This window comes from Puntigrus tetrazona, chromosome 22 (genome assembly GCF_018831695.1).
Source record: "Puntigrus tetrazona isolate hp1 chromosome 22, ASM1883169v1, whole genome shotgun sequence".
Classification (NCBI taxonomy): Eukaryota; Metazoa; Chordata; class Actinopteri; order Cypriniformes; family Cyprinidae; genus Puntigrus; species Puntigrus tetrazona.
In genome coordinates this window covers 14,687,151-14,699,817 of record NC_056720.1, presented here as the reverse complement: position 1 = coordinate 14,699,817, position 12,667 = coordinate 14,687,151, and the positions used below count along the sequence as shown (strand labels likewise).

The following is a 12,667-nucleotide window of genomic DNA, read 5'->3' as shown; positions in this document are numbered from 1 at the left end:
TTAGTAAAGCGAAACAATTATTCACAGTCAATTGCATCCAATATAATTTTGTTTACGTAACTAACGAAATATGAATAAATGCTGTCATAATCGTATTGTTCATAGGCTACATTAACTAATACAAACTAATGGAACCTTATTGTAAAGTGTTACCTTATATTAAATATCAATATATTACTTTTATTCAGTTATATGCAAATACAAGTTTTTTTTTTTTTTTTAAATTGAATAATGTATAATCCTACAAAGCTATTATTATCAGATTATCAGAGCATGTGAGCAGAACAGAGCATCACAAGAGAGCAGTATATACACTTACATCCATTTATATATTTTAGAAAAATATGGTTTTATTAAAATGTTTATATACTAAATATATTTGGATATAAATTATATGAATATAAAAATATACTATATATATATATATATATATATATATATATATATATATATATATATATATATATATATATATATATATATATATATGTGTATGTGTTTTTCTATATACATAATAAATATACACAGAAAAAACGCACACACAAATATATTATGTAAACAAAAACTTTTATTTTGGTTTTCCTTAAACGTTTGACAGCACTAATATAGATTATTTTATGTTCTGCTTTCAGTTTCTATAAAACTTTTGACCGCTGTTTCAAAAGATGCCACTAGGTGACACTCATGTCCCATTAATGATTTCTAATGTAACGAACACTTACCACTTGATCTGACTCCACTCCATTCCTGCCATGTTCCTGTTTCATTTTACAGCTAGCTGAATAAATGTTGCTCATTTGTTGTAGTCCAATAGACCTTTTAGCCATAAGGAATGGAAACAATACAGTGTCATTTTCTTAAAAAGGCCCCCTAAACCTGATCCATCCACTAGTGATATGGCATATTCTTAACTCATTAACTGAAATGATAAACATACAAAATGTTTGGGGAGTGAGAGGACTGCAATTGAGAACCATTGTTATATAGTAAGAGGCCATGATCACCCTAAGCATTGTTTTTAACCCCCTGCGGTCTGAGGGTGTTTTGGGGACCTGGAGAAGTTTTGACATCTCTGACATTTGTCCTATTTCAGTTGCTTATAAACAGTGGGTAAAGTATAATAACTGCAGCACTAAAATAATAATGGGCTAAAATAATATGTTAGCAGCATTTATGTACATGATTGTGTTTTTAAGAAAGCAACATTTATGCGTAGTTAGTGAAAAACAAAACTTTTAAAGTCACTGAAATAAGGCCATGAAGAAAATTTGTAAAGACTATTGAGAACTGGGTCTTGTAGCCTAGAATATTTGCTTCTTTATGTGAAAATCATCTTGTTTACTTGCTGACAAAAAAACAATTATATTCATTTAAATTATGTCACTTTTTGAGCAGAAAGGGTTTATGCGAGAAGGCATGAGCCATCATTATTAATCCAGTGATTCATACTTGACGAGACAAAGACCTGCATAATGAGCTGCATAATGAGCCATCAAGTCAGGTATGTGACTGAGAGTTACAAGAAAGAATGTGAGGATAAAATATGTTTATATACTTTTTGTTTGTAGTTTATTTAGAATAATATACAGTACCCTTCATTAATATTGGCACCCTCTGTAAATCTGGGGAAGGTGGCTGTGACAATAAATGTGCATTGTTTAACCTTTTGATCTTTCATTTGAAAAAATTTACAAAATTATACAACCTGTCATTGAAGTAAAACAATTGAAATCAATAGGAATAGGATTTAATCATGAAATAAATGCTTTCTCTAGTTCATACTGGCCACAATTATTGGCACCCAATTATTGCAACATCCTTTTCCCAAGATAAAAGTTTTTTCATGTAATAACTGAAGAGTTTGGAGAACACCTGATAAGCGATCAGAGACCATTCCTTCATGCAAAATCTCTCCAGATCATAATACCAGAATACCAGCTCTATGTTGGTGCTTCTCCTCTTCAGTTCACCTCATTAATTTTCTACAGAGTCAAGGTCAGAGGACTGGAGGAGCCATGACAAAAGCTTCATTTTGTGCTCAGTTTTTGTGTTGATTTTGATGTTTCTTTTAGATTATTATCCCAATGGAAGATCCAAACATGACATCTGGCAGAAATATAGGACCACAACATCAAAAATACAGCAGTATATTTCATCATACACATGGGTTACTTTTTTATCCCTGTGTTAATCAAACCCATCTGAAACATACTTTTTAGTTTCATCTGATCACAGAAGTCAGTCCCATTTGAAGTTTCATTCCCAGTCATGTCTGATAATTGAATATGCTGGAGTTTGTTTTTGGATGAGCTAGGAGAATTTTTCTTGAAACCCTCTCAAACAACATGTGGTCATGTACAGTAGGTGCTGTTTATTTAAGGTTTCCTGGACCAGATGTGACGAGTGTCCCAAGAGAAGATCAGCGTCGCCCTGGCAACCAATGGAGTACACATGTCTGCACTCATCACCAGAGATCGATCACACCTGCAGCTCATCAAGTTGGAGCTATAAAGCCCTAAGTGGAGGAACAGCAAGTTGAGCTATGACTCCATGGCAAACGGACTAACGTTATCTCTCTTTTCCCCTCTCAGACAGCAGCGTGTGACCGACCTCTGCACCAGAGCACCCACGGACCCACTGCACCACAGAGACTGGGATAAAGAGCACTTTGGATCACCCGAGCACCAAGCCTTCACCTCTTCACCCCTCCTTTGCATTGTCACTAAAATAAATCCACCTCCGGGGTCTTTATTTTGAAGCTCTCCTTGTTGTGTGATTCTTCACCCTGTTACACAGAGCATCAACTATTATTTTTGCAATTCTCATGCTGTGGTCGTTGGAGAGTCTTTAGCCACTTAAATTCTCTTTTTCACCATGCGTTAGGATGATATAGACGCACATCCTCTTGCAGACTTATGTTTAAATGTTTAAAGACCTCTTGTTTTTAAACATTTTATTTTGTTTGGAAATTAACTCACTTTTAACACAACCACAACTAAAAAAAACAACTTCCGACCTTGAAACGAATTTATGCATGTCTGTATGTTTGTTATTTTAACATTATGTAACAGTCACTGTCCGTAAAGCTTCTACTTCTTCTGTTTTTTTTCAACCATTTTGTCAGTGGTGAAACCAAAAATACAAAAACACATCCTCGCCTACGCAAAGCCACCACCAAGGCCACCCACCACTTCCTGCTCTTCAGTCGGGTCGGCATCCCCACCGAGATCCTGACAGACCAGGGTACCCCCTTCATGTCCCGGCTAATGGATGACCTCTGCCGGCTGCTGCGGGTGAAGCAGTTGAGGACCACGGTTTACCACCCTCAGACAGACGGTCTCGTGGAGCGCTTTAACCAGACCCTGAAACAAATGGTCTGATGCGTAGTAGCTGAAGACTGACAGGACTGGGATCTGATGCTCCCGTACATGCTCTTCGGGATCCGGGAAGTCCCTGAGGCCTCAACTAGCTTCACCACTTGAAGCTCCTCTTTGGCCGACAGCCCCGCAGCCTCCTGGACGTCGCCAAGGAGGCCTGGGAGCAGCAGCCGGCACCCCACCAGATGGTTGTCGAACATGTGAAAGAAATGAGGGAAAAGATAGATCGCGTCATGCCATTAGTCCGGGAACACCTGAGCCAAGCGCAGCAAGCGCAGCAAGAGCAGCAAGCTCAACAGCGGCACTATAATCGGGCAGCCCAATCACGGGAATTTCAACCAGGAGACAAAGTTCTGGTCCTTGTTCCCACCACTGCTTGCAAGTTCCTTGCAACCTGGCAAGGTCCCTACACGATGATGGAACAAATAGGCCCCCTCACATATCAACGTGCAGACCAGCTCTACCACATCATCTAAAGAGATGGAGAGGGAACGAGGGCCAGGTGACCGCCTTCACATCCTCTGTATGAACCTTTTTGGGGTTGGCGGGCTACTATAGGTGTTTCATCCCTAACTTCTCCTCTCTAGCTGCCTCCCTGACAGATCTGACCAGGAAGGGGCAACCGGAGAAAGCGATGTGGACACCTGCCACCGAGGAGGCATTCAGAAAAATCAAGGAGGCGTTGACAACGGAACCCGTCCTGCAAGCCCCAGATTTCCGATGCCCCTTCCTGCTCCAGACGGATGCTTCTGACACGGGTCTGGGCATGGTCTTGTCCCAGATCCAGGAGGGAGAGGAGCATCCGATCCTGTATATCAGTCGAAAGCTGACCTCGGCCGAGAGAAATTACGTGGCGGTGGAAAAGGAGGCCCTTGCCATCAAGTGGGCAGTCCTGGAGCTGCGCTACTATGTCCTCGGCCGGAAGTTCACCCTGGTAACAGATCATGCCCCACTGAAGTGGATGGCCCGAACCAAGGAGACCAACACCAGGGTGACCAGATGGTTCCTTGCACTCCTGGACTTCCACTTTTGTTGTGCATCACCGAGCTGGAGCGGCGAACGCGGACGGCCTCTCTCGTATTGGGGTGGCTTTCACAGGTATGTCAGGGGTCACTCCCCACCCACGAGGAGAGCACCAATGAGGAGCACCTGGACACGCCCATCACTGGCTGATCGGACACAGCTGCTGCTCGTCACCTGCCGGCTTTAAAAAGCCATGAGGCACACCAAAAGGCTGAGCATGAACTCCATACAAGCTGCCATTAATGCGACTGCTCCTTTTACCTTACAGACAGCAGCGTGTGAACCAATCAGCCCACACCCCGGCACGGACTCACCGCTTCAGCACGTCACCCAGGAAAGAGAATAGCACCAGAGAGGTAAAGAAGGATCCAAAGATCATTGTGGCTGAGCTCCAAAGATGCAGTTGGGAGATGGGAGAAAGTTGTAGAAAGTCAACCATCACTGCAGCCCTCCACCAGTCGGGGCTTTATGTCAGAGTGGCCCGATGGAAGCCTCTCCTCATTGCAAGACACATGAAAGCCTGCATGGAGTTTGTTAAAAAACTTGTTGCATCTTTCCCAAAAAGACTCTGGCTGTATTAGATCCAAAGGGAGCTTCTACTAAATACTGAGCAAAGGGTCTGAATATTTAGGACCATATGATATTTAAGTTTTTAGTTTTTAATAAATCTGCAAAAATGTCTTTTTTTCTGTCAATATGGGGTAAAATTGCGTAAATGATTTTAGCAAATGGAGGCAATATAACAAAGACTGAAAAATTGAAGGGGGTCTGAATACTTTCCTTACCCACTGTACATCAAAAGGATAAACAATGCAGATTTATTTTCATAGTCACCTTTGCTCATATTAATCAAGGGTGCTAGTGGAGGGCAATGTATTTAGCTATAACACAAAATAACTTGAGATTCATTTGTGAGAGCAGTTAAATTGTTTATTAGGAACAATCAAATTGTTAAAATAAAAGTACTTTTTGATCTTGCATGTATGTCAACCTGTTGTTCAGGACCAAAATATGAACCTTTCATAACCCATAATAGGGGCACTATAAAAACTAAAGTAACATTAATCCTCAACATCTCCAGGGGCTCAGATGTCGGGAGTAAATGATGACTGCTATTCCTTATTACATCCAAAATGTTATTATACATTATTACAACTAAATGCTTCAAATGCTTAATCTGAGTTGACACAATGATTGACTGATGACAGCTCACTCAAGGTAGGCCTAAGGTAAGGCTCTGCCAATTAACTATCAGAAATCTCAGGACAGCCTGATTTGAGAAAGGGGTTTTTAAAAAAGGGGCATTAAAAAACACTGGGTGGATTTTTATCATAATAGGATGGACGTGTACATGTACATCCAACAAGTTGAAACTTTTAAATTGATATTTGCATCTGATGAGCCCTTTAATAAATAGACAGTGTAAAATATTTAGTGTATGAAAAATTTGATAAGATTTCAATAGACTGATTGCATCATGGACAAATAAATAAGAGGTTAATGAGGCAACTCACCCCCACATGGTCAAAGTCACAGTAGGTTCTGTTTATCAGAGTTCAGCAAACAGTTGCTGTCCAAATGATGCAAGTGCCTCACTTCTCATTGGCTGTTTGGAGGTGAACTTTACCTTCACTTTACTCAGTTGGGATAAAATATAGATTTTATCTGTTAGTGCTGGCCACTCACTTTTAACACCCCCACAATAAAAAAAACAAAAACAACTTTAGACTTTGAAACAATGAATTTAGTTGTATGAATTTATGCATGACTGTATGTTTGTTATTTTAATATTATGTAACAGTCACTTCATAAAGCTTCTAGTTCTTCTGTTTCTAATTTTTCAGCTCATGGTTAAATAACTGTGTGATTTTTTTTAAACCATTTTGTCAGTGGTGAAACCTAAAATACATAAAAAATATACATACAACTTGAATCATTAAAGTATGTCCTTTGCAACAGTTCTAACACAATTTAAAACACCAAAGCTTCAAGCACCAGCCTCATGTGTCCAAAGTCAGTGATTGATTGCAAAATAGACTGATACAGGCTAAATACCACTGAGAGAAATCTGTTGGATGAAATGGAAATGAAAACAAGTTGTCAGCAAACTTGCATCTTGCAGTTGCCTTTACAGTCTGTATGTGTGTATGTCTGTGTGTACATATATAAATATACATTCTTTTATTCTATGGAAATTAAAATAAAGATAATGTCACGATAAAATATTCTTTTATATTTAGCATTAAATGAGTCATTCATTTCATTATATACACATTTTTAAATCTAGTGATTAATGACACAATGCTAAATATAAAAGAATATTGATCTTCTATTTCAATTTGTGTCAAAATAGTATAAATGCACTGCATCATCTGTATTATTTAATAATGGCCAGTAAATATTATTATAAAGTGCATTAGTTATAACAGTTATAAGAGTGCTTTTTTTAAACGTCTTCTATGCTCATTAAGATTACATTTATTTAATAAAAAATACAGTTTAAATATTCGATCAGTCAATCACTTTTATTTATATTGTGCTGTTAACAATACAGATTGTATCAAAGCGCTGAACAGAATCATATAGAAAAAGAGATATTGATAGTGATGTATAAGGATGAAATTAACACTTTTTTTTTAAAATGCAGAGACGGTCTCTGTATTCAAATTGTCAATAGTCACTAGAAATTAAGTGTCCCCAATTAAGCAAGCCAGAGACGACAGCGGCAAGGAACCAATACCCTATCCGTGACAGAATGGAGAAAAACCTTTGGAGTAACCAGGCTCAGTTGGGGCCAGTGTGTGCGTGTACGTCTGGTACCGGTGATCTGTCCACGGGGTTCATCTGGGTGTTCTGATCTCCATTAAGTAGATGTGTTTTCAATCTACATTTAAACTGACAGAGCGTGTCTGTTTCCTGAACAGTGTTAGGGACATTGTTCCAGAGTTTGGGTGCTAAATAGGATAAGGATCTGCCTGCTGCAGTCGATTTTGATATTCTAGGTATTCTGTTTTGAGAATGTAGTGGATGTGCAGAACTATAATGTGACAAGATCTTGCTCAAGTACTGAGGAGCTAAACCATTCAGGGCTTTGTAAGTAACTAACAAGATTTTAAAATCTACCCAATAATTTTTTTTTTCTGATTTCCTCTTCTGGTGAAGTTTTTGCTGCCTAATATTTTTGTGGAAACTACGGTATAATTTAATCGCTAAAAAATTAATCAAAAGTGGCAGTACATACATTAAAAACAATGAATACTGTTCATTTCTATTCAAAACATTATGCAGCCAAAACTCTTTTCAACATTTACTGTAATAACAACCAGTATTAATAATAATTAAGCATTAAATCTGCATATTAGAGTGTTGCCTTAAAGATAATGTGACACATTAATGCAGAATTCCCCATTAATCATAATTCACAAACAACATTAATTCCAACAATACATCTGCTAATAGAGTGAGTTAACTTTCCCTTTTGACATGACACTCTCGCATGTCCATCTTTTATATTTGATTTTGATGTTATTTACATTGGCAAGCTTATCTGGCACTAAATTGTTTGCTTATTCCCCCCCTGCAGTGTATATTATAAAGGTCTGGACATGCGAGGGGACTTTTCTTGGTTGAATATTTGTGTCTATGTGCAGCATGAGAGAGCTGGTAATATTAGCAGCTTTGGTCTCGGCTCTACATGCAGCCAGCCTCCCAACAGGCACTGATGAGCAGTATAAGTGCCAAGAAGATCAGGACAACATTGCTACAGTAGAAGCAGAGAGGTTCATTAATGACCATCACCGTCATGGATACAAATTCAAATTTGTTTCATTGGACAGTCGCAGAGCAGAGGAGAAGGTGAGGTTTTTTGAGACTGTTCTCCCATGGTTGTTTTCATATCTATGTAAGGTGTTAAAGCTTGACTTCAACCACAAAAAAAATAAATAAAGTAAAAACGTAAAATAAAAACTTTTCATGATTCGCAAATGCTACAGATTCTTTTGTTTCTGTGCAGTCTGATCCTTGTGAAGTCATCTTGGGAATAAGCCTAGAGGAAACTGAATGCCACATTGTGAATCCCAAACCTTTAGATCAGTGTGAGATCAGAAGGGAAACAGAGACGGTGAGATGAACATGACAGATCCTTCAGACTCTTATTTTAGAAATATTGCCTTTTATTGCTTTAGATAGTGACTTTTGAGTTGTGCATCCATTTAACAGTCTTTTAATGTCTCCCTTAAAGAAAGTGACAGCAAAATGTAATGTGACCATCTCTAGTTTTGAGGGAAAAGCAACTGTGAAGCGTTACATCTGTGATACTGAACCAGGTAAACAAATCAATTAATTATTTTCTTTAGAAACTTGACCTATTTAGACTTTCAAATAACATAATGTTTAAGCTTACTTTGTCAAAGAGTACAGAAAGATAGTTAGGATTCCTATTGTGATTGTGTTTTGTCTCAGCTTCTCATGAAGTACTTGTGAAAAAATGCCCTGATTGCCCCAGTCTGCTGCCATTGCATGACCCGAATGCTCTGGAAAGTGTGAAAACTGCCCTACAGATTTTCAACAAAGAATCTGATCACAAGTCTTACTTTAAACTGATGGAAGTGGGAAGGATCAGCACACAGGTGAAGTCTTGCAATCTTAAATAGTTTATGAAATGCTTCTAGCGACACAAGCTCGATCACATCCACCATTTCATTTCACAGTGACAAAATGCAACTAATTAAGGCCTTGACTTACTTATGGCAAAGTTCTTACAAGAAAATAGCAGTTAAGAATGTATCTTTTCAAAGCAATATTGATATTTTTGGTAGTTCTTTTTAGAGAAAATTACACTTAAAGTTGCTTCAAAAATGTTTAATTTGAAAACTCCAAATAATTTATCGATAACTTAATGTAAAGGCCACACACCAAACTGAACTAAAAAAACAGTGCCAAAAAAAGCTGATTGTGGTTACCTCAAAAAGCTAAAATGTTGAGCTTGAACTCACCACAGAGATTATAGCCAACCGACAACTAGCATGTATGTCCTGTGCCTCTATGAGAGGAGCCTCTATGATCTCCAGTAGTCTGTATCGTCATTTAATAAGGGGTACCAAAAGGGCAGTGCTTTCTTACCTGTCTCCATACCACTCTCACTTACCCCAGATGGTTTTAATGAAAATCATGAAGGATAAAAAGCCAAAATTAGAGAACAATTTATAAATACTTGATTTTTCTCAAATGTTGTTAAATCTTCTTGCTCAAACTTTGAAGGAATATTAGCAGTGGGTATACCACTGTCTACTAACATGTGTAATACTAACAAGTTTGACAAAATTTAAAAAAATTTCAAAGCAGTTAAAAAAATATTTTGTGCATAACACAGTAATTAAAGTGAGAGAGCAGTTTAGAGCACTTTAGCATGAAAGAACATAAAGAGTCAGCCCATTCAGCCCACCTGCACTGAATATTAAGGAGTCACTGGAGGTTATGCCCCCTGCTACAGAGAAATTAGATTTTCCCCTGAGGCACAAAAGACAGGAAACCCTTTCGTGGCCAGTTGGAGGAATAACTGTCCTATTACTTTTTTTTTCCTCCCAGATCTCCACACTGAAATCATATTTGGCCTGCATTTACATTCCAGCATGCAAATTACTCTAATGTGGAATTTGAAAATGTCTCCTGTTGAAGAGATGATCATGCAAGAATGCATATTAAATTTTTTCAGTTAAATCATATACACCTGTTGTGCATCCGAGTATATGTATCTAACCTTACACATCAATTTTGTATTGGACATTACTGTGACATATTCATACAACTTTTTCTAAACAGTCATTATGCTCTTTTGCTTGTAAGTGGTTTGTACATTAACAGAATTTGTCTGTTTTCTTAGTGGATGTTTTCAGGACAAAGTTTCTATGCTGATTTTGCCATTACGGAAACTAACTGTACAAACAAGGAGGCAGCTCAGAAAGAAGAAGCATGCAAGGCTTTATGTGGGGTTCAGGCTGTAAGTACACAAGAAATCCATTACTTTGTTACTTATTTAAGTGTCTTGCCTTAATAGTAGGCAACTTAATTTAGTATTTCAGTTCCTTCATGTTATGAATGTGTTTTTTTCTGTCTTTAGCGCTATGGCTTCTGTAAATCCTCCAAGGTCGGAAATGAGGAACCAAAAGTGGAATGTGAGATTTATGAAGCTCAGGTATGCATTGCAACAACATACTCTTGAATTAGGTCAGTAAAACCCAGTTGTTTTATAATATCTAGTTATAAAGTGCCTTTGCTCTGTTTGTTTCAGAACATAACTCATCCAATGAAACATCCTGCTCAGTCAAGAAGAGACTGTAAATTCCTTGGTCCCCCACTACCTGGTCATAGGGGCCGCCCAGATCATGCAGGGCATGACCACAAGGACAAAACTCCTGGTCATAGGGACCGCCCAGATCATGCGGGGCATGACCACAAGGACAAAAAACCTGACCAAAAAGGCAGCCCAGAACGCGCAGGCCATGACCACAAGGACAAAATCCCTGACCAAAGAGGCCGCCCTGAACACGCAGGCCATGACCACAAGGACAAAACACCAGACCAAAGGGGGCGTCCAGAACATGCAGGCCATGACCACAAGGACAAAAAACCTGACCAAAAAGGCAGCCCAGAACGCGCAGGCCATGACCACAAGGACAAAATCCCTGACCAAAGAGGCCGCCCTGAACACGCAGGCCATGACCACAAGGACAAAACACCAGACCAAAGGGGGCGTCCAGAACATGCAGGCTATGACCACAAGGACAAAAAACATGATCACAGGGCCCCTCCAGAACATCCACACCACTGTCCAAAAGGTCCATCAGGCATTCCAGAATCAGTGCCTGAGGGCCGCCATGAGTTCCCATGCCATGGCTTTGTAAAAATACCCCCCTCTATTTATCCAATCTGCCCCTTTCCTCCACCACGTCTCTGCAGGGGCCCTCCAGACCTTGTACAGCTTGGTCCACCTCCTCCTCAGTAACTAACACTAACATCTGTTAAGGAACGTTTATATTTCATTCTATGTCGCCATGTTTCTGAAGGCAGACATTAAAAAATGAACAACACAAGAATATAAATTTCTCCAGAATGTTTAATAAATGTTCTCTACTGACTAGTGTGGTTGAGTGATAATTGTTTCAGAACACAGCTTGACATTTCTGAAATGGATATTTACAAATCTGCTGTGACAAGAAAATCAAATACAATGTAACTTAAAAAAGTTAAGATACTTGTAAAATCAGAAACAGCCAAGAACAAACAAACATCACCCAACATTTTTACTCTGTACATTAATAAAGTGACATAATGTGTAGATAATGCAAAATAATAAAAATAATGCAAAAGGACAATAGGACCCATTTTTTTTATTATCTTCAGCTGGGGTCAGTTCTGTTCAAATAGTATCTGTGCAATCAAGTTAACGATATAGCTGGAAGTTAAGTGTCCCCAACTAAGCAAGCCAGAGGCTACAGCAGCAAGGAACCAAGACTCCTTTTGTGACTTTTTGATGAGGCTTTTAGCCATTATAAAGCCATTATAAAGTGTTTAGGAACATATACAAAAGATATTGACAAATTAATAATATTCACAAGAGACTTCTGGAAGAACCTCTTTTAGTAGTTTAGAAATAGGGTCTAACATACAGTCGAAAGTTTGGAAACAGTAAGATTTTTAATATTTTTTAAAAATGTTTCTTATGTTCATCAAGGCTGCATTTATTTAATCAAAAATAGTAAAAAAAAAAAAAAAAAAAAAAAAAGTAATATTGTGAAATATAATGGATTTCTATTTTAATATAATTTAAAATATAATTTATTTCTGTGATGCAAAGCTAGATTTCCATCAGGCACTACTCCAGTCTAAATTGTCATGTTATCCTTCAGAAATCATTCTAATTTGCTTACTTATTGTTAGAATTATCAGTGTTGGCAAAGCTGTGATGGCAAAATGTTTTTTTGAAAACTGTCTTTTTCAGGATTCTTTGATGAATAAAAAGTTGAACCGAGAATGGTTTGTAATCACGCCGAAAAACACAACTGGAACCTTACCTTTGGACAGACAAATATCTTTGTCTGTCTATCCAATATTGTAATTGATGGCTGTATGGTTAACATTTGATCTTATTAGAACCTCTTGGCTCGATAGTGGAAAAGCAACTAATAATAACAGCAGTTCATATTCTGTCATGGATTATTTTACAGCTCCATTAAGGTTTGTGTGTATTATCGTAATCAGCCAAAATA

General features: G+C 38.1%; 1 protein-coding gene across 1 annotated transcript; it reads left to right on the top strand.

Moving 5' to 3' along the window:
* The first annotated feature begins 8,008 nt into the window (after window positions 1-8,008).
* LOC122327761 (alpha-2-HS-glycoprotein-like) lies at window positions 8,009-11,536 on the top strand. The gene is made up of 7 exons (XM_043223345.1): window positions 8,009-8,255; window positions 8,413-8,520; window positions 8,641-8,725; window positions 8,862-9,028; window positions 10,282-10,398; window positions 10,519-10,593; window positions 10,690-11,536. Exons 1-7 carry the CDS (start codon window positions 8,043-8,045, stop codon window positions 11,401-11,403), a joined length of 1,479 nt encoding a protein of 492 aa, XP_043079280.1. The 5' UTR covers window positions 8,009-8,042; the 3' UTR covers window positions 11,404-11,536.
* Window positions 11,537-12,667: the final 1,131 nt, after the last annotated feature.